Consider the following 22,931-nt stretch of genomic DNA (forward strand, 5'->3'; position numbering starts at 1 on the left):
TTCCTGTCCTTTGTGTCATTTCTTGGATAATAGGGTGTTTTTTTCCTCCTTTCATCTGCACTAACATTGTCTCTTTCAAGAGGGAAAATACAGTACACCTCATGCAGTTATATGTAAAACAGATCTCTTGTGGTTTCTTAGGTGGTCATGAACTTTTTCAGTTTGACCTGAAGTGACCTCTCAATATACTATAATCCCCCAGAAATATGTGTCAGACCCTGCACAAACATATCTTTGCAGAGCACCAGTTTAGTCCCTGCATGGGTAAAGTAGAGGGCGTTAGGGGTTAAATGAAGATCAGCAGTCTGAGGGGCCAAAGGGACTTTCAAATGGTTCTGCTGCTGCATCTGGACCAAACCCACCAGAGTCTGCTCCCAAATCCCTGCATCTGGACCAAACCCACCAGAATCTGCTCCCAAATCCCTGCATCTGGACCAAACCCACCAGAATCTGCTCCCAAATCCCTGCATCTGGACCAAACCCACCAGAATCTGCTCCCAAATCCCTGCATCTGGACAACAAACACCAGTATCTGCTCCTAAATCCCTGCATCTGGACCAAACCCACCAGAATCTGCTCCTAAATCCCTGCATCTGGACAACAAACACCAGAATCTGCTCCTAAATCCCTGGGTTTTGCACCGAGTTAAACGTTTTGGTCTTTTCAAAATGCTGCTGCTTAATTAGCAGTAGAATCCGGAGGGGACTTCTTCTTGGTCTCTAGTACTGGTACTTAACTCAATTTGTACTTAGCATGTGAAATGCTAGTAAATGGATATGAAGTTGGTTTCAATAGTCAATTTCAGTTTCTTGTAAAAACATTACTGTTGATTTTGTGGTTAAACTTAAATAATTAAGAGAAACGGATTATTATGAGTAGCTAACATACTAACCTGTTATATAGTACAGTAATTACAACACTTAAGCTACAGCTACACAATTTAAGTACAGTACTTTAATAAAGCTGTCTACCAAATCCAGCTGCTCTGCAAAACTACAGAATTGTACTGTATGGTATCAAGTGTTACTAAACATATTACAGATGGATATGGATATTATGGATATTCAAAGAAATTGTACTCAAATCACAAAAGTCTGTGTCTGCTTAGTTTAGTAAACAGTTTATTTATTCCTTTACAAAATAGGTACAAATACAGAAGTATGTTTTTCACACAAACAGGACATTTTCAGGATATGTACAGAGTTTACCAAAAATAACATAGTCCTAATAAACACATGGTCCTGTAAACAATATTTACAAATGATCCATACATTAAAACATCTTCCAACGGGGTACATCAGTAATCCTTATATTTTGGCTAAAAAGCTGAAGTAGTAGAAATGTTCTCCTGTTAATTTATCAGAAATCATACAAATAATTATTAAAATATTAATAACCACTGAACAAATAGGTATTTTTGTGCTTTTAAATTTAATTTTTTTTCAACTATAAGTACTTGTGAGATAAAATTGCATTGCCTAAAATGTGGCAAATGAAATGCCAATGAAAAAATAACTCAAAAGAAAAATATATAAATAGTTAAAAAATACGTTTCCCTTTCAACACCAACTGACAATACTGTTTGATGCTTATGAAACAGGAACTATTTCTTTCTATACATTGGTAACACAGCGTTCTGTTTTTTTCTCATTGTATAAGTAATAAAAAAACTGTATATAATAGTGCTGTTAGAAAGAACCGCAATGAACATTCATTTCAAATGTTGCCCATTCAACAAATAAATGACAAAGCGACACAAGACAAGCTGCATAGAGGCTATTCACAACCAACCAATAAGAGAAAGGCCATGTTAATAAGAGGATGGTCAGAAACAGGTGACAACACTGAGGCCTTGCAGAGTTGGACCCTAATGACAAGGATGTAGAGCTACTGACAGAGAGGCAGTCGCCTCCCATCTCTCGTTCCAGAGAGAACATAAAAACATACAACTCTAAAAACATTGCAATGTCAATATTAGGCTTAAAGGAAGAATTCTCAAAACTCTACTTCAACAACTGTCCAGCTGCTCACACGTCTGATATGTGTTGTTAATAGTCTTGAAGTGAAACAGAGGAAACCCTAAGATAAGAGCTGCTTGTCGAACGACCAGACTGCACTCTGGGCGTCTGCTGAGGGTATGGACCTGGCTTCACAGAATAGGTTCTTCAGACAACCTAAAGTATTGTGGAAATGGGCCCAAACAATGAGACAGATGGGCAACGTCTACATTCTACAGGGACATTTAGAAAAAAAGAATCTCTCCATAAATGTGGTACAGAGAGAGACTACTGAGCCTTGGTCAATGAGGATGACTGGCCAGAATCCACCATATTAGTGGACTGTGGTAACTCTGACCATTGTTACATTATTGACCTGTTGGATTGGATAAGACTATCTGCATTGTATTGAAATAAAGTTTATAAAGTGAAAGAATACAAAGAATACAATTTGCTTATTGACAGTTAAATGTTACCTTTCAGGTATTTTCCATTTGTTCATGTTTTTTAAGTGTACTGTATGTAAATTACAAACTATTTTTGTCTGTAATGTCTTGGATGTGTTGGACCCCAGGTAGACTAGCTGTCGTCATGGTGTCAGCTAATGGGGATCCAAACAAAATAACATTCTAATCATAACAAATTTCAATGCACATGATTTTACAGAAAATCTCAGTATTGAGTCATTAACATTACATGTGGTAAAAATATCATACATGCTGTTGAAAAGTATTCAAAATTACTATTTACATTTAAAGAGCTTGATTTCTGTTATGCTGTAATCCATTTTCTGAAGATAAACTTTCCAAAAAGCTGCTCTGGTAAGTTTCTGGTATAAAGAATCAGACCACTCTATGACATGTTAGTTTTGTGTGACCATATTCACTGAACTTTGTTCAACAAATACATTCTAGAGAATATTGTAGGCTGTATTAAGTTCAGAATATGATTTTTTTTAAAGAAAATCACTTTGAGATGGTTCATTCAGTATTTCGTCTGGGACATCAAATGTACAACTGACATGGAAAAAGTACTGGCTCAGGTCCTTAGACACAAAAACACATTTCTCCTTAAAAACCTAATCCCAATAATACCCAAGGAGTTTGCATCACCATGGCCTTAAAGTCAACACTCTAAATACATATACACTGAGTGTACAAAACATTAAGGACACCTGCTCTTTCCATGACATAGACTGACCAGGAGACTGCAGGTGAAAGCTATGATCCCTTATTGATGTCACCTGTTAAATCCACTTTAATCAGTTTAGATGAAGGGGAGGAGACTGGTTAAAGAAGGATTTCTGAATCATGGATTGCATATGTGTGCCATTCAGAGGGTGAATGGTCAAGACAAAAGATTTAAATGCCTTTGAACGGGGTATGGCAGTAGGTGCCAGGCGCAGCGGTTTGTGTCAAGAACTGCAACACTGCTGGGTTTTTCACGCTCAACAGTTTCCCGTGTGTATCAAGAATGGTCCACCACCCAAAGGAAATCCAGCCAACTTGACAACTGTGGGAAGCATTGGAGTCAACATGGGCCAGCATCCCTGTCGAACACTTTCGACACCTTGTAGAGTCAATGCCCCGACGAACTGAGGCTGTTCTGGGGGCAAAAGGGAAATATTAGGAAGGTGTTCTTAATGTTTGGTACTCAGTGTAAAACAGATAAAGACACATACAATATATTTTAGTGAGTTTTTTCTCTCGCCTTCATATCAAAAGCCACGTTAATATCAACATCACAACAGACACTGAGCTGAAACATCTGACCCGATTGAAGGCACGTTGCAGGGGTAGAAGGAGATGGTAAGGGAGAGAGAGGAGGGTGCTGGGAGAGAGAGGAGGGTGCTACTTGAGCAGAGCCCGGTAGAGCAGAAGTGAGTGGGCTGTCTCTCTCTCCTGCTCCATGTAGAAGATGAAGTCCCTGAGGTTGACGCGGGTGATGCGTTGACGTTGCCGCTGTGACGACGTGGAGGGGGAGGAGGCGGCGCCCGGCGACCCCACTGAGCTGCCTGATACCTGGGGAGAGAGAGAGGAGGACATGGGGAAGTCCTGGGATAACATATCCATTTCAACATCATGTACACCAACATCATGAACATAATTTTCTCCAAGGCTAGCGGCTGTAGATGGCTGGTAAGAATTAAATAACCAATTCAAGTTCAAAATATTTGAGTTGGCACTCAAACAGATAGAGAGAAGAGACAGAGAAAAGAGACAGATAGAGGGGAAGGTAAAGTAAGTAAGGGACAACAGATCACTAACATCAATATCATCCATGACAAGGCTTTCAATACTGTGAACGCCTTCACTGCTCTGTGTCTAAGTCATCCAACGTGTTGAAGTCTGAAGTTTACATACACCTTAGCTAAATACATTTAAACTCAGTTTCACAATTTCTAACATTTAATCCTAGTAAAAATTCCCTGTCTTAGGTCAGTTAGGATCACCACTTTATTTTAGGAATGTGAAATGTCAGAATAATAGTAGAGAGAATTATTTGTTTCAGCTTTTATTTCTTTCATCACATTCCCAGTGGATCAGAAGTTTACATAACCTCAATTAGTATTTGGTAGCATTGCCTTTAAATTGTTTAACTTGGGTCAAACACTTCAGGTAGCCTTCCACAAGCATCCCACAATAAGTTGGGTGAATTTTGGCCCATTCCTCCTGACAGAGCTGGTGTAACTGAGTCAGGTTTGTAGGCCTCCTCGCTCACACACACTTTTTCAGTTCTGCTCACAAATTTTCTATAGGATGAGGTCAGGGCTTTGTGATGGCCACAACTTTGGATGGCCACAACTTTGGAAGTATGTTTGGGGTTATTGTCCACTTGGAATAACCATTTGCAACCAAGCTTTAACTTCCTGACTGATGTCTTGAGATGTTGCTTCTATTTTGTGAAGTGTAGCAAAACACCTCCACAGCAAAACACCCCCACAACAACACCTCCTGCAGCAAAACACCTCCACAACATGATGCTGCCACCCCCGTGCTTCACGGTTGGGATGGTGTTCTTCGGCTTGCAAACCTCCCCCTTTTTCCTCCAAACATAACGATCGTCATTATGGACAAACAGTTACATTTTTGTTTCATATTTCCACAAAAAGTACAATCTTTGTCACCATGTGCAGTTGCAAACCGTAGTCTGGCTTTTTATGGCGGTTTTGGAGCAGTGGCTTCTTCCTTGCTGAGCGGCCTTTCAGGTTATGTTGATATAGGACTTGTTTCACTGTGGATATACATGCTTTTGTAGCTGTTTCCTCCAGCATCTTCACAAGGTCATTTGCCGTTGTTCTGGGACTGATTTGCACTTTTTGCACCAAAGTACGTTCATCTCAAGCAGACAGAATGCGTCTCCTTCCTGAACGGTATGACGGCTGCGTGGCCCCATTGTGTTTTTACTTGTGTACTGTTGTTTGTACAGATGAACGTGGTACCTTCAGGCGTTTGGAAATTGCTCCCAAGGATGAACCAGATTTGTGGAAGTCTACAATTGTTATTCTGAGGTCTTGGCTGATTTATTTTGATTTCCCCAAGTTGTCAAGCAAAGAGGCACTGAGTTTGAAGGTAGCCCTTGAAATTAGCCCCGGGAGACTCCGGCAGCTCCGAAGGGCGATTCTGGCAGGGCCGGCGTGACAGGCGATTCTGGCAGCTCCTGGCTAACAGACGGGCGACTCTGGCAGCTCAGGACAGACGGGCGACTCTGGCAGCTCAGGACAGACGGGCGACTCTGGCAGCTCAGGACAGACGGGCGACTCTGGCAGCTCAGGACAGACGGGCGACTCTGGCAGCTCAGGACAGACGGGCGACTCTGGCAGCTCAGGACAGACGGGCGACTCTGGCAGCTCAGGACAGACGGGCGACTCTGGCAGCTCAGGACAGACGGGCGACTCTGGCAGCTCAGGACAGACGGGCGACTCTGGCAGCTCAGGACAGACGGGCGACTCTGGCAGCTCAGGACAGACGGGCGACTCTGGCAGCTCAGGACAGACGGGCGACTCTGGCAGCTCAGGACAGACGGGCGACTCTGGCAGCTCAGGACAGACGGGCGACTCTGGCAGCTCAGGACAGACGGGCGACTCTGGCAGTGCTGGGAAGGAGGAAGACTCTGACAGCGCTGAGCACGCGGGAGCACCTGTAGGAAGAAGACGGAGAGACAGCCTGGTGCGGGGGGCTGCCACTGGAGGGCTGGTGCGTGGAGGTGGCACCGGATAGACCGGACCGTGAAGGCGCACTGGAGCTCTTGAGCACCGAGCCTGCCCAACCTTACCTGGTTGAATGCTCCCCGTAGCCAGGCCAGTGCGGCGACGTGGTATAGCCCGCACTGGGCTGTGCTGGCGAACCGGGGACACCATGTGTAAGGCTGGTGCCATGTACCCCGGCCCGAGGAGACGCACTGGAGACCAGATGCGCTGAGCCGGCTTCATGGCACCTGGCTCGATGCCCACTCTAGCCCGGCCGATACGAGGCGCTGCTATGTATCGCACCGGGCTATGCCTGAGCACCGGGGACACCTCACGGCATAACACGGTGCCTGCCAGGTCCCTCTCTCTCCATGGTAAGCACGGGGAGTTGGCGCAGGTCTCCTACCTGACATAGCCACACTCCCCGTGTGCCACCCCCCAATACATTTTTGGGGCTGCCTCTCGGGCTTCCAGCCGCGCTGCCGTGCTGCCTCCTCATACCACCTCCAGCTCAGCCTTGGGGCGGCGATATTCTCCAGCCTGTGCTCAGGCAGCCCCTCAGTCCCTTTCCGTCCAGAATCTCCTCCCATGTCCAGGAGTCCTGAGATCGCTGCTGCTGCCCGTTACCACGCTGCTTGGTCCTTTGGTGGTGGGTGATTCTGTAACGTTCGTCTTCGTCCTCCTCTGACGAGGAGTAAGAAATGTCAGACCAATGCGCAGCTTGGTAAGTGTTCATCCTTTTAATAAACTGAACTGAACACTAAATACAAATTAACAAAAGAGAACAAACGAAACAGCTCCGTCAGGTGCAACACACACTAAACAGAAAATAATCACCCACAACTCAAAAGTGAAACCAGGCTACCTAAATATGGTTCTCAATCAGGGACAACGATAAACAGCTGCCTCTGATTGAGAACCATACCAGGCCAAACACAGAAATCCCAAAACATAGAAAAAGGAACATAGACAACCGACCCAACTCACCCCCTGACCATACTAAAACAAAGACATAATAAAATAACTAAGGTCAGAACGTGACAACAGTGAAATGCTTACTTACAAGCCCTTACTTCAGTTTTAACAAAGTAAAACTCCCTTGTAGAGTAAGAAAACGAGATCAAAGCTGATTCACTAATAAAGTCCAGAACTTTAGGTGCATTCTAGTGTACAAAGATATTTACAGCATTACTTTGCACGTAAACTAGCAGGATGTGAAGATCATGAAAACAATCTTGATGTACTCAGACTGAGGGGGAAGACATTGTTCATATTTAATTGTCTTCATAGCTCTTTATATCGCCCTGGAAATGAACACATTTTCTCTAGATAAACAAATCAGCTGACACAGATTTGAGCGGACTTTTCCATTCTGAAACAAACTCCTCGTTTGTATTCAATTCTATGCAAAGAAGCGGGAAAATTAAAATATAGAATGAGTGTATACAGAACCCTGATATAAATCACAGACAACCGTTTACGTTTCCAAATGAAAAACATCAGGTAGCAAATCCACCGAAATGCCCACTCACCCACTGTAACCCAGTCAGAAAGAAATAAGACAGCCATTTCCGTGAGGAACTCCCCATAACACCCTCCCACATTTACATTGATTGCACCACTCTATAAACACACAGTTGTATAGACAGAGCCTAATTGCAAGCATATGAAAGGTATGGATTTACAGGACCCAAGACTACAGTGCAGTTGTACAAACTCACCCTATAGATGTTGTATACATGACAGTGGGGGAGTAAGGGTGGCCACAGCCTCTCTGTGGTCTCTAGGTTGCGTCCCAAATAGAACCTCATTCCCTATAGAGTGCACTAAAGTATCCATAGGGCTCTGGTCAAAAGTTATTCCCTATAGAGTGCACTAAAGTATCCATAGGACTCTGGTCAAAAGTTATTCCCTATAGAGGGCACTATAGCACTCTGGTCAAAAATGATTCCCTACAGAGTACGCTATAGTCCTCATAGGGCTCTGGTCAAAAGTTATTCCCTATAGAGTACACTATAGTGCTCATAGAGCTCAGGTCAAAAGTTGTTCCCTATAGAGTGCACTATAGTACTCATAGAGCTCTGGTCAAAAGTGATTCCCTATAGAGTGCACTATAGTACTCATAGAGCTCTGGTCAAAAGTTATTCCCTATAGAGTGCACTATAGTACTCTGGCCAAACATTATTCCTTTTAGAGTGCATTATAGTACTCATAGAGCTCTGGTCAAAAGTTATTCCCTATAGAGTACACTATAGTGCTCATAGAGCTCTGGTCAAAAGTTATTCCCTATAGAGTGCACTATAGTACTCATAGAGCTCTGGTCAAAAGTTATTCCCTATAGAGTGCACTATAGTACTCATAGAGCTCTGGTCAAAAGTTATTCCCTATAGAGTGCACTATAGTACTCATAGAGCTCTGGTCAAAAGTTATTCCCTATAGAGTGCACTAAAGTATCCATAGGACTCTGGTCAAAAGTTATTCCCTATAGAGGGCACTATAGCACTCTGGTCAAAAATGATTCCCTACAGAGTACGCTATAGTCCTCATAGGGCTCTGGTCAAAAGTTATTCCCTATAGAGTACACTATAGTGCTCATAGAGCTCAGGTCAAAAGTTGTTCCCTATAGAGTGCACTATAGTACTCATAGAGCTCTGGTCAAAAGTGATTCCCTATAGAGTGCACTATAGTACTCATAGAGCTCTGGTCAAAAGTTATTCCCTATAGAGTGCACTATAGTACTCATAGAGCTCTGGCCAAACATTATTCCTTTTAGAGTGCATTATAGTACTCATAGAGCTCTGGTCAAAAGTTATTCCCTATAGAGTACACTATAGTGCTCATAGAGCTCTGGTCAAAAGTTATTCCCTATAGAGTGCACTATAGTACTTATAGAGCTCTGGTCAAAAGTTATTCCCTATAGAGTGCACTATAGTACTCATAGAGCTCTGGTCAAAAGTTATTCCCTATAGAGTGCACTATAGTACTCATAGAGCTCTGGTCAAAAGTTATTCCCTATAGAGTGCACTATAGTACTCATAGAGCTCTGGTCAAAAGTTATTCCCTATAGAGTGCACTAAAGTATCCATAGGACTCTGGTCAAAAGTTATTCCCTATAGAGGGCACTATAGCACTCTGGTCAAAAATGATTCCCTACAGAGTACGCTATAGTCCTCATAGGGCTCTGGTCAAAAGTTATTCCCTATAGAGTACACTATAGTGCTCATAGAGCTCAGGTCAAAAGTTGTTCCTATAGAGTGCACTATAGTACTCATAGAGCTCTGGTCAAAAGTGATTCCCTATAGAGTGCACTATAGTACTCATAGAGCTCTGGTCAAAAGTTATTCCCTATAGAGTGCACTATAGTACTCATAGAGCTCTGGCCAAACATTATTCCTTTTAGAGTGCATTATAGTACTCATAGAACTCTGGTCAAAAGTTATTCCCTATAGAGTACACTATAGTGCTCATAGAGCTCTGGTCAAAAGTTATTCCCTATAGAGTGCACTATAGTACTCATAGAGCTCTGGTCAAAAGTTATTCCCTATAGAGTGCACTATAGTACTCATAGAGCTCTGGTCAAAAGTTATTCCCTATAGAGTGCACTATAGTACTCATAGAGCTCTGGTCAAAAGTTATTCCATATAGAGTACACTATAGTGCTCATAGAGCTCTGGACAAATGTTAGTCCTTTTAGAGTACACTATAGTGTTCATAGAGCTCTGGTTAAAGGTTATTCCCTATAGAGTAAACTATAGTGCTCATAGAGCTCTGGTCAAAAGTTATTCCCTATAGAGTACACTATAGTACTCATAGAGCTCTGGTCAAAGGTTATTCCCTATAGAGTGCACTATAGTACTCATAGAGCTCTGGTCAAAGGTTATTCCCTATAGAGTGCACTATAGTACTCATAGAGCTCTGGTCAAAAGTTATTCCCTATAGAGTACACTATAGTGCTCATAGAGCTCTGGCCAAATGTTATTCCTTTTAGAGTGCACTATAGTGCTCATAGAGCTCTGGTTAAAGGTTATTCCCTATAGAGTACACTATAGTGCTCATAGAGCTCAGGTCAAAAGTTGTTCCTATAGAGTGCACTATAGTACTCATAGAGCTCTGGTCAAAAGTGATTCCCTATAGAGTGCACTATAGTACTCATAGAGCTCTGGTCAAAAGTTATTCCCTATAGAGTGCACTATAGTACTCATAGAGCTCTGGCCAAACATTATTCCTTTTAGAGTGCATTATAGTACTCATAGAGCTCTGGTCAAAAGTTATTCCCTATAGAGTACACTATAGTGCTCATAGAGCTCTGGTCAAAAGTTATTCCCTATAGAGTGCACTATAGTACTCATAGAGCTCTGGTCAAAAGTTATTCCCTATAGAGTGCACTATAGTACTCATAGAGCTCTGGTCAAAAGTTATTCCCTATAGAGTGCACTATAGTACTCATAGAGCTCTGGTCAAAAGTTATTCCCTATAGAGTACACTATAGTGCTCATAGAGCTCTGGCCAAATGTTAGTCCTTTTAGAGTACACTATAGTGTTCATAGAGCTCTGGTTAAAGGTTATTCCCTATAGAGTAAACTATAGTGCTCATAGAGCTCTGGTCAAAAGTTATTCCCTATAGAGTACACTATAGTACTCATAGAGCTCTGGTCAAAGGTTATTCCCTATAGAGTGCACTATAGTACTCATAGAGCTCTGGTCAAAGGTTATTCCCTATAGAGTGCACTATAGTACTCATAGAGCTCTGGTCAAAAGTTATTCCCTATAGAGTACACTATAGTGCTCATAGAGCTCTGGCCAAATGTTATTCCTTTTAGAGTGCACTATAGTGCTCATAGAGCTCTGGTCAAAAGTTATTCCCTATAGAGTGCACTCTAGTACTCATAGAGCTCTGGTCAAAAGTAGTGCTCTATATAGGGAATATAGTTCCATTTGTCCCTCCCATGTCTCTCTCCACACATCTGTTCCTGTCAGTGATGTTGACAAGTCGGGAGGGCCAGTCGGGGTGGAGGTGCACCCGGGACAGGCCTCCGCCCCTACCCTCACCCTGCCTGGCTCATCAGGCCAATCACGACTGACCACACGTGAAAGATGGGCCTGCCCGCTGCCATGCCAATTACTGCCACTCACCCCACCGCCCTGCGACACAGCAACACACTCCACCAATCAAAGCCATCCATCCACCTGGACAGACGGGGCGGGTGGCCGCCGGCGTGTGGCGTGGAGGGGTGAGGAGGAAGGTGGGGATGGGCAGTAGCCCTGGACATCACTACTAGCCCCCTAGCCTTGTGGTCTGGAGCTCCCAGAATGCCTCACTCATCTCCTGTGGGTACCCAGTTCATGGCGAGCCTCAGCCTGGGTAAGTGATCCAAATACAGGGAGAAAGGTCAGTCTGCTGCCAGCGAGCCAAGCTGATTTCACTTAGCTAACGCAGCAGCGACGCAGGCAGCCTCTTCTCTTCCTCCTCCCCTCATCGTAATAAGCCTGCAACCTGCCAGCAACCCAAACACACGGTCTGTTGTTGTCTGTATCTATGGAGACCAATCCCTCTTTCAAATGCATGTTGACTCATGTTAAGGGGGAAAATACAAACAGAAAACAAAGCAGATGGCTGAGTGTCAGATATAAGGAGCGGCGAGAAGTCAAAACACCACGCTTTTCCCGTCAAACAGCAATTATATAGTAATGGTGTCTGACATTAAATGAACGGCAGAATGGCACGCTTCGTAAGGTCACCGTGGAGAGAGATAGAGAGAGAAAGAGAGGGAGGGAGACAGACAGAGAGAGTTCGTCTTTGCTGCTGAGAAAGATCCACGAGGCAAAAAGCAGCATCTGTCATTTTATCTGTGATGGGTGCTGCGAGGCATTATGTCACATGACATATCCATCCTGCAACACACACAGGGATACCTCCTTTCAGACGTTCCAGTTGTTTGGTGCCCTGAGACACACAGACAGACAGAGCTGTGGAGAACCTGAGGAGAGGACAGGGGGCTGAGAGGAGAGGTGACTATAGAGACTGGATACTCTAGAGAAGGGCCCCAGTCCGTTAACACTGGCTACAGCCCTTACCTCCTCACCTCCACACTCTAACAGGACAGTGTGCCAATTGGATAGACACACTGGCTGGGAGACCAGGGAGCGTGGGTGTGCATGTACATGCAGAAACACACAACGACACAACTGACATGATGTGCATAGTACACTCAGTATCATTATGGCGCCTACATATTTCAGCACACAAACTGATCAGGAAGACAGCAAGAGGATGCTTAGATATTTAGATATTTGTGCTCCATACACTGCTGTGTTATTCACTCATTACTATAGGATAGTATCTATACCATAAAGGGAAGATTTCTTTCTTCCACAGTAAGGAAATGGTGAGCTCAGGTCAGTCTACCTTCAATATTTTCTATCTTCCCTGATCTACTGTTCAACCTTGGGTGCAGAGAGGGCCAAGATTAGTCCCCACTTTGCTAAATTTACTTTTGATTAATAATGTATGTTTTCTCTCTCCTCTCCTCTCCTGGCTAATTGTCTGGTGGTGTTGAAGCTCCTAGGTGTCTTAGGAATTAGCATTTGGTCCTTTATTGTTTAGGGTCTTTCTGCTGATCAGCAGCTTTGAACTTGAGTGGCACCGGGCTTTGATGCTAGAGCCAATATTGGATTTGGCTCAGGTCACACCTTCGGGCTGAGGGTTAATGGCCCACTTTTCCTGGCATACACACAGCTCTACACAGCACAGAGAGGGTTGGATTGGTTGGCCCAGCAGAGCCAATACTGCTGGATCAGCACTATGTAGAGAGGAGAGGAGGCTGCAGACAGGGTCTGGGAAAAGAGGAGGCTGCAGACAGGGGGCTGGGAGGAGAGGAGGCTGCAGACAGGGGGTTGGGAGGAGAGGAGGCTGCAGACAGGGGGTTGGGAGGAGAGGAGGATGCAGACAGGGGGCTGGGAGGAGAGGAGGCTGCAGACAGGGGGTTGGGAGGAGAGGAGGATGCAGACAGGGGGCTGGGAGGAGAGGAGGCTGCAGACAGGGGGTTGGGAGGAGAGGAGGATGCAGACAGGGGGCTGGGAGGAGAGGAGGATGCAGACAGGGGGTTGGGAGGAGAGGAGGATGCAGACAGGGGGCTGGGAGGAGAGGAGGCTGCAGACAGGGGGTTGGGAGGAGAGGAGGCTGCAGACAGGGGTCTGGGAGGAGAGGAGGATGCAGACAGGGGTCTGGGAGGAGAGGAGGATGCAGACAGGGGGCTGGGAGGAGAGGAGGATGCAGACAGGGTGCTGGGAGGAGAGGAGGCTGCAGACAGGGGGCTGGGAGGAGAGGAGGCTGCAGACAGGGGGTTGGGAGGAGAGGAGGCTGCAGACAGGGGTCTGGGAGGAGAGGAGGCTGCAGACAGGGGGCTGGGAGGAGAGGAGGATGCAGACAGGGGTCTGGGAGGAGAGGAGGCTGCAGACAGGGGTCTGGGAGGAGAGGAGGATGCAGACAGGGGGCTGGGAGGAGAGGAGGATGCAGACAGGGGTCTGGGAGGAGAGGAGGCTGCAGACAGGGGTCTGGGAGGAGAGGAGGATGCAGACAGGGGGCTGGGAGGAGAGGAGGATGCAGACAGGGGGTTGGGAGGAGAGGAGGCTGCAGACAGGGGGCTGGGAAGAGAGGAGGATGCAGACAGGGGCTGGGAGGAGAGGAGGATGCAGACAGGGGGCTGGGAAGAGAGGAGGATGCAGACAGGGGTCTGGGAGGAGAGGAGGCTGCAGACAGGGGTCTGGGAGGAGAGGAGGATGCAGACAGGGGTCTGGGAGGAGAGGAGGATGCAGACAGGTGCGTAGACACACAGACAGACAAGAGTGCATATGCACACAGCAGTCTGCCCAGTTTCTCCAACATGGGAAAGTCATCTAATGTGTGTGTTTCACATTCTGGGAAAAAATCTGTAAGGTCAAGAAATAGCTTGGCTATGTGGGCTGTATGTACATATTAACCTACAACTTACATGTTAAACCATCCCTTTCCACATGTTCATAAAGCCTGAACCTCAAGGCAACAAAAAAAATCTCTGACTTACAAACAGACTTACAACGAAACCTCTTTATTGACAAGCTAAACCAGGAGTTATTGTGACAAGGCACAACCAGACATTAACAGTACAACAGTCATGACTGTGGCTGGCCGGCTGTGCAACTGGGAACATCTAACGGGGGACCAGTGGTCAGACGGTGGTAAAAGGGTGAGTGAGGGTGTTAGTCCCTCTTAGTCAAAGAGCCCGACCCGCCGCCCTGCTCTGTGAAGTTAGGAAAGGCCCTCCCATCATCACCGTACCGACTGACTGACTGTGTGCCAGGAACACAAAGCTTTCCCACATGTTCACCTCCACGCTGCATTTCATCCAGGGAATGCTCCTCTCCTCCCTCCCTCCCTCAGTTCTGTTTATAGTGTGTAGCCCAGCCGTGGGAGTGCAGTCCCTCTCTCTCCACGCTCGGTCTGCACTCTCCGTCTGCCCAACCGCCTCTCCCTCTCTCCTACGGCAGCCATTAATCAGCAACAGAGCCCCTCTCTCTCTTTCTCTCCCTCTCTTTCTCCTTCTCCCTCTTTTCTCTGTCTCCATTGGTCTCTCTCCCTCTGTCCCTCTTTCTTTCGCTCTTTCTTTCTCTCCCTCTCCCCTATACGCCCACAGACATGCTGGATGAGGCCATTTTGAAAGAGTTAACAGATGTCGGCTGATTTGCCCCGGGCCTTTTGACATCGCCCAAGTGATGTATTTGATGTGGAGTTTATTCAGCTCTAATAAACGTATAAAGAATTAGAATAATAATTCACAGATGTACCATACACCAGATTATATGCCGGAGCCACTCTTTGAACCATGAAGAGAAGGCAAGCCAAGATTAACAGAACCAGGGGAGGGGATGAAAAGGCTTTGGTTCAGTCTGCTGGTAATCAGGGGGTCAGGATGGGAGAGAGGACAGAGGAAGACTGGACTAATACTGCAGGTTTATGTTCAGACTCGTACACAGATTGCCCTTTATCTGACCTTGTGGAGGGTCAGGGCTCATAGAGAGGTCCTATTCTGTGGGAAACCATACACCAGAAAGGAAAGCACTATGACAATGAAACACACAGAGAGAGAGAGAGAGAGAGAGACAGAGAAAGAGACAGAAAGAGACAGAGACAGACAGAGAGAATGTTCATCCATGTAAGGTAAATATAGTCATTTTAATCTAAAAAGGGTCTCATATTTTCCCTTTGTCCTTGAAAAGATTACAAAAAAGGAAAAACTGAACAAATACGAGAGAAAAATAGTCAGGTCTGGCATTCTGATCATAATACAAATATGTAGGAATTACTTTCGAAACAAACAATTTCCATTTGGTTCTCCACTAAAGAACAACAAATATACAACAAAAATGCCAGTTGCAGAGCATCTTAATACCTACATAAAACATAAAAACTGCTACCCAGCTCCATGGCAATAATGCATAGCAACCGTGCAGAATTTCAGTCAAGGAGAAAGAGGCAAAAAAACACCTTATTACTTCTAACTCCTGCAAGCCATTTTGGTCTCCAAAGGTTTCAGAGCGCCGCAGGCCATGTGTCTGCAGTGTTTCGGGAAATGACTTGCCTTCGCACGAACACTGCTATGTTCTGCAGCACTGCTGCCCCCAGCATCCCCGCTCAATTTCTGTTTAACCCTTTCCTGGCTTTCCTCACACTGACTCACAGCAACAGACCAGAGCTGTTGTCTACACCCAGCTACAGCTCTATAGCCTCGCTGTCACACTGTTCAGCCTCACACACAACACAAACCAACGCAAATCAGAACAGCTTTTTCACGAGCTAACACATTAACTCACCATCTAGTTTGGCTGCTTAAGCATGTGATGGCTTAAAACAAACATGGAGGATGAGAAGGCAGAAGGTTATCGGGGCAGATAGAGGAAAGGGAAAAAGAGCCTTAAAACAAATCCCTAACAGTTGATTTACGGTGTGAGTACAACAACACAGTTCGTGGTACACTTGAGTGTGTACCAACCATGGATTAAATCTGCAAACTCGTTGACACAACACATAATTAAAACATCTTGCTTTAGGTTAGGAATTTTCTAATTAGTAGTGTACTGACAAAGCTGCAATTCCATCGCCTTGAGTTTCAAAGTCCACAGGTTACTGCTAAGATGAAAGCTGAACCTGAAGCAGTATTCTGGAGGGCTGCTCATACAACTCCTCAGAAGACAGTCACAGGGTCACCAAGCTAAACAGTGTGCAGCACCCGGAACCTTCCTTCCAAACAAAGAACTTCAAACTTCCCTGCCTGGAAACAGATTCTGGGGTGTTTTTTATTTTCCAACCTCAGAGAAACAAAAGATTTTGTTGAGGAGCGAGTCGGAGATGGCAGAAACTACAACAAAAAACACAACATATTTTTTAATATGTTTAATTGCAACGCTCTTAGCTGGACTAGCTGACTATCTTACCAAATTAAGAGACTGCAATATATTAAGTAGGTTATATTCCCAATGTTAAAGTTGGTAATAACATTGTGGGGTTGAGGGTCTATTGTTTGCCAGTGGTACAACAACAGAGCTGTTATTACCTAAATCAAATCGATTAGACGCAACATGAAATGTCTTTGTATTTTAACATTAAAAGACATGGACATTTAAACAATAAGACTATTAGACTGTTGAACATGGAACCCCCATCCTAGCAACCCATTCTGAAGTTATATCTCCAGCAATACAACATACTACTAATAGGACAATACTGTACTCTACATGCTTGATAACCTTGGCAATTTATCAGGGCAAGTATCTTCAGAACTGCTGTTCAGAAAGTATCAGTTGTGCCAAACTTTTTCTGCATTAAATATTCAGAGCGTTTCATATATAAAATGAACCCAATTAGAGTTAAAATGGGGAAAGTGTAATGAGTCTCAAGTCAGAATGCTTGTCTTCAGAAGTACTCTGCTAATGAGCCCTTGTTGGTTTTTACACACTTTAAATGGTGTGGCAGTGTCATTTCTTGCGGTTTTAAATGTTTAATTCAAGTTGAATGAGTGGGTGGTGACTGAGTTAATAACCAAGGCACTGGTCGGGTGTTTTTCAACTGATGGTTAGCTACTTTTAAAGGCCCAGTGCAGTGAACATTCAGTTGTCCCTGTATTTTATATTATATTGTACAACAGCAGATGAAACTAACACTGTGAAAGAGTGAAAAAAAGTGATCATTGTTATTTGCTGATAGTTGCTGGTTGAAAATATGATCTACACAGAGCGGGAGTTTCGGCTTGCCTGATGACATCACCATGCTGTAAATGTATTAATAGACCAATAAGAAAGACAGTTCCAAACTTCTTTGCCAATAACAGCTAGTTTTAAGTTTTCCCCTCCCCACTCAGACCACTCCCAGACAGTCCTAGCAAAATTCTTGTTTGTGGCTAAAAAGCTATTTATTTTATTTCAATTTTAAGGGAAACAATAACAGTGTGGTAGTTCATTGTTACCCAGACATGTTTTGATATTGATATAAAAACAGCTGCATTGGGCCTTTAAGAAATATGCCAAATGAGGGCTGTGGTCCAACTCAGATGTCTTTGTTGAAGTGAATCACTCCTAAACTTGGACAGGGAGGGAAAAGGAACCAGCAAACAGAAATAAAGAAGCTACTAAGGAAAGAGTAAAGGATGACCAGATACTGAACACATTACTGAACACATCCCAGACAGAAATGGCCTAATTGGGGAGAAGAAAGTAGGCTAGCGTAATGGTAGCCAACATTAGAGAACTATAGAGCATCGTACTGTGGTACTAATAGATCCTGACTTCACAGGGTAATGGGAGGCAAACTATAGGCACAAGAGTAGATCCCAGAGCACCACACTCTACCCATCTACCCAGAACTGTCAGTGTTTTCCCATAAAACCACATACGAGAAGCGACACTTTTCACTTCCAAGGAACATGTAATGTAACCCAGAGCACCAAGGGACTGCTTATGCAGATCACTGAGATATTAGAGAGGAGTTTTCCAGTGAAGGTTCAAACTCTAACAGGTCCTTGATCTCAAATAAATGGGTCCTTTTTTGCAAACTATCGCCTTAGCCGTCGTACGCTCTGTCCCTGTACTGCTCCTGTCACCAATCCCCACCTGATGTAAAGCGTGTATAAAGCGTGTAGCTACAGTGTGTCATTAAAGGCAGGGGGAGTAGGCTACGTCTGAAGAGCAGCTCTGATTAACATCCTCGGTCTGCAGGGGACAGATAGAGATGATCTTCATGTTTTATATAGATGCCCCAGAAAGAACCAACTGAAACTTGAAAAGTTTAATTCTAAAGAGCAACTCCATGTGCATGTTTGACCTACCTACCCAAGGCTGGGTGTCATATTGAAAGGGGTTGTCAAACCGGGGACATTTACAGCACATTTTACATCTAATTCAAAAATCCTTATTTTCTTGACATGGTGTTCAGCTTTGTGGGACTAGGTGGAAAAAAGTGAACAGTACTAGAGAGTATGAGAAGCATACTGTAGGTGATTAGGGGATGAGTCTAGGCTCCATTCGGGCCAATTAGGAGAGACACCCACAGGGTCAAAGGTTAAGAAGAGATGTGCAGCTCCCTGTTTGTCTTCAGTTATTGGGACTCATCCTCACACTCCACCCAGCCTTCTTCACATACACTGGAAGCTTCAGTTCTCTCAACAGATTTCTCCTGCAGAGGCCCTAAAGGCTTCCTCAGTACACCTGCACAGCGTTTTAGCAACCTGTTCTACAGTAACAGCATTGTCTTCTCAGGCAGCTAATCTAACTGTGTGTATGTATAAAACCTTATCTACATATTGACTCAGTATTAAACCCACACCCTTCTCTGCTATAATAATTACCTATCATGTAAAAGGAAGTGCTTCATTCTTCCTGCACCAGGGGCGGACGGCTGCGGGAGCGCCCACCGGCGCCCGCCCTGCCGACTAACACCTCCAGCGTTGCCTGATATTCAAACACACCCAAAGCCATTGTGTTCCCAGTCAATGGTAGACTTCCTACTAAACTGCTACTGCACAGCATCCAAATCACCGTGAGCACAGCGCCATGCAATGTGCCTGGTTTACACTGTAGTAGTGTCCTCTGTCAGACAGCAGAGTGGATGTAATGTGCCTGGTTTACACTTTACACTGTAGTAGTGTCCTCTGTCAGACAGCAGAGTGGATGTAATGTGCCTGGTTTACACCATAGTAGTGTCCTCTGTTAGACAGCAGAGTGGATGTAATGTGCCTGGTTTACACCGTAGTAGTGTCCTCTGTCAGACAGCAGAGTGGATGTAATGTGCCTGGTTTACACCGTAGTAGTGTCCTCTGTCAGACAGCAGAGTGGATGTAATGTGCCTGGTTTACACCGTAGTAGTGTCCTCTGTCAGACAGCAGAGTGGATGTAATGTGCCTGGTTTACACTGTAGTAGTGTCCTCTGTCAGACAGCAGAGTGGATGTAATGTGCCTGGTTTACACTTTACACTGTAGTAGTGTCCTCTGTCAGACAGCAGAGTGGATGTAATGTGCCTGGTTTACACCATAGTAGTGTCCTCTGTTAGACAGCAGAGTGGATGTAATGTGCCTGGTTTACACCGTAGTAGTGTCCTCTGTCAGACAGCAGAGTGGATGTAATGTGCCTGGTTTACACCGTAGTAGTGTCCTCTGTCAGACAGCAGAGTGGATGTAATGTGCCTGGTTTACACCGTAGTAGTGTCCTCTGTCAGACAGCAGAGTGGATGTAATGTGCCTGGTTTACACTGTAGTAGTGTCCTCTGTCAGACAGCAGAGTGGATGTAATGTGCCTGGTTTACACCATAGTAGTGTCCTCTGTTAGACAGCAGAGTGGATGTAATGTGCCTGGTTTACACCGTAGTAGTGTCCTCTGTCAGACAGCAGAGTGGATGTAATGTGCCTGGTTTACACCGTAGTAGTGTCCTCTGTCAGACAGCAGAGTGGATGTAATGTGCCTGGTTTACACCGTAGTAGTGTCCTCTGTCAGACAGCAGAGTGGATGTAATGTGCCTGGTTTACACCGTAGTAGTGTCCTCTGTCAGACAGCAGAGTGGATGTAATGTGCCTGGTTTACACCGTAGTAGTGTCCTCTGTCAGACAGCAGAGTGGATGTAATGTGCCTGGTTTACACCGTAGTAGTGTCCTCTGTTAGACAGCAGAGTGGATGTAATGTGCCTGGTTTACACCGTAGTAGTGTCCTCTGTCAGACAGCAGAGTGGATGTAATGTGCCTGGTTTACACCGTAGTAGTGTCCTCTGTCAGACAGCAGAGTGGATGTAATGTGCCTGGTTTACACCATAGTAGTGTCCTCTGTTAGACAGCAGAGTGGATGTAATGTGCCTGGTTTACACCGTAGTAGTGTCCTCTGTCAGACAGCAGAGTGGATGTAATGTGCCTGGTTTACACCGTAGTAGTGTCCTCTGTCAGACAGCAGAGTGGATGTAATGTGCCTGGTTTACACCGTAGTAGTGTCCTCTGTCAGACAGCAGAGTGGATGTAATGTGCCTGGTTTACACCGTAGTAGTGTCCTCTGTCAGACAGCAGAGTGGATGTAATGTGCCTGGTTTACACCGTAGTAGTGTCCTCTGTTAGACAGCAGAGTGGATGTAATGTGCCTGGTTTACACCGTAGTAGTGTCCTCTGTCAGACAGCAGAGTGGATGTAATGTGCCTGGTTTACACCGTAGTAGTGTCCTCTGTCAGACAGCAGAGTGGATGTAATGTGCCTGGTTTACACCGTAGTAGTGTCCTCTGTCAGACAGCAGAGTGGATGTAATGTGCCTGGTTTACACCGTAGTAGTGTCCTCTGTCAGACAGCAGAGTGGATGTAATGTGCCTGGTTTACACCGTAGTAGTGTCCTCTGTCAGACAGCAGAGTGGATGTAATGTGCCTGGTTTACACCGTAGTAGTGTCCTCTGTCAGACAGCAGAGTGGATGTAATGTGCCTGGTTTACACCGTAGTAGTGTCCTCTATCAGACAGCAGAGTGGATGTAATGTGCCTGGTTTACACCGTAGTAGTGTCCTCTGTCAGACAGCAGAGTGGATGTAATGTGCCTGGTTTACACCGTAGTAGTGTCCTCTGTCAGACAGCAGAGTGGATGTAATGTGCCTGGTTTACACCGTAGTAGTGTCCTCTGTCAGACAGCAGAGTGGATGTAATGTGCCTGGTTTACACCGTAGTAGTGTCCTCTGTCAGACAGCAGAGTGGATGTAATGGACAGGTAATAAAGCCAGCAGGGGCCTGTTTAATGCTTATCAACGGGTCAGCCCCTCAACCGGGGAGCGAGCGAGCACACACACACACACTAATCCAGTCTGACCCAGGAGGTATGTTTACTTCCCCTGGCTCCCTCTCCTTCATTGTGGGTTTATATAAACACTGACAAAGACCCACCAAGCCTTGCAGCAAGACCACATCTATCGCTCTCACCTGACATGTAATCAGCCACACTGACGCAATCTGGGCAGACCAAATCCGGTTCTTCACACTCACAACTCAAACTCCCAAAGTTCTATCAGTCGAGAGAGTGTTCATTAGTCCAACAAATACATAATTGATGCAATCTAAAAAATACATGTGATAATGAATCAAAATGGGAATGAGACACAAAAGCTACAGAGCGAAGTTCTCTCGGGCGATGACAATTCTTTGTTTCGTGTTTCGTGTGAACAGTAAATTAACTTGTAAGAACTGGTCAGGAGAACCTTGGGTTAGTTAGTTACATGTTGGCCAGCTGATCTCACTCCAACCACAACAAAGCTCTGTTGTACCGTATTTCTCTTCAGAGAACAAAGACTTAACGCTCCCCCTGGCTTGTTAATGCTTCACTCACAAATAGGAGCAATCTGTCTGTTTATTTGAATTCTTTGCTCTCAGTTATAGAACGGCAATTAGGCTTTTCAACCAGATAAAAAAAAGGCATCATCCAATAGAAATGTAGTTTTCAGCAACGTATGTGGTGGCCCTCTTAAGGAAGTGTTGATCCAACCCACCTGACTGACTATGAAAACCTTTGTAATGTGACATACTTGACGAATAACAACTTAACCTATGGGGCTCTACAACAAATTATTACCTTTGAGAAAAACAAACAATTGTCGAGCACCTCTCCAAAATCACAAGTCTTTTATTCTCCGTCTCTTCATTGAGAGGTAGATGATGATACCGTCTAGGGTGATGATGTCTGAATTCTGCTGAGATTATTTGTCAAAAACGCCTGAATTTCACAGTTAATTGGGCTTGTTAATTAGCACAGGATGTCTAATTCCCATTGCAGTCAGTGTGCTAAATGGTAGAGCTTTATCAAGCAGATGCCTTTCCTTTCCTTAACACCCAAGATAAAGAAGACAGGCACTCAGACCCTGTACAACAAGCCTGGCTAGGCTATACTACACTGTACATTACAGCACCCAGGCCCTGTACAACAAGTCTGGCTAGGGTATACTACACTGTACATTACAGCACCCAGACCCTGTACAACAAGCCTGGCTAGGCTATACTACACTGTACATTATGGCACCCAGACCCTGTACAACAAGCCTGGCTAGGCTATACTACACTGTACATTATGGCACCCAGACCCTGTACAACAAGCCTGGCAAGGCTATACTACACTGTACATTACAGCATCCAGACCCTGTACAACAAGCCTGGCTAGGGTATACTACACTGTACATTACAGCATCCAGACCCTGTACAACAAGCCTGGCTAGG

At 45.0% G+C, this 22,931-nt stretch overlaps 1 protein-coding gene across 1 annotated transcript in view; it reads right to left on the reverse strand.

Annotated features, from left to right (window-relative positions):
• Nucleotides 1–1,104: 1,104 nt before the first annotated feature.
• The window catches only part of LOC135550854 (transcription initiation factor TFIID subunit 4-like), a 128,680-nt gene continuing 106,853 nt past the window's right edge, over nt 1,105–22,931 (reverse strand). Inside the window, exon 14 of the mRNA XM_064982028.1 lies at nt 1,105–4,018. Coding sequence (XP_064838100.1) covers nt 3,848–4,018 — 171 coding nt within the window. The 3' untranslated portion in view covers nt 1,105–3,847. The remainder of the gene's footprint in view (nt 4,019–22,931) is intronic.

The sequence above is a fragment of the Oncorhynchus masou genome, chromosome 1 (assembly GCF_036934945.1).
Source record: "Oncorhynchus masou masou isolate Uvic2021 chromosome 1, UVic_Omas_1.1, whole genome shotgun sequence".
Taxonomy (NCBI): domain Eukaryota; kingdom Metazoa; phylum Chordata; class Actinopteri; order Salmoniformes; family Salmonidae; genus Oncorhynchus; species Oncorhynchus masou.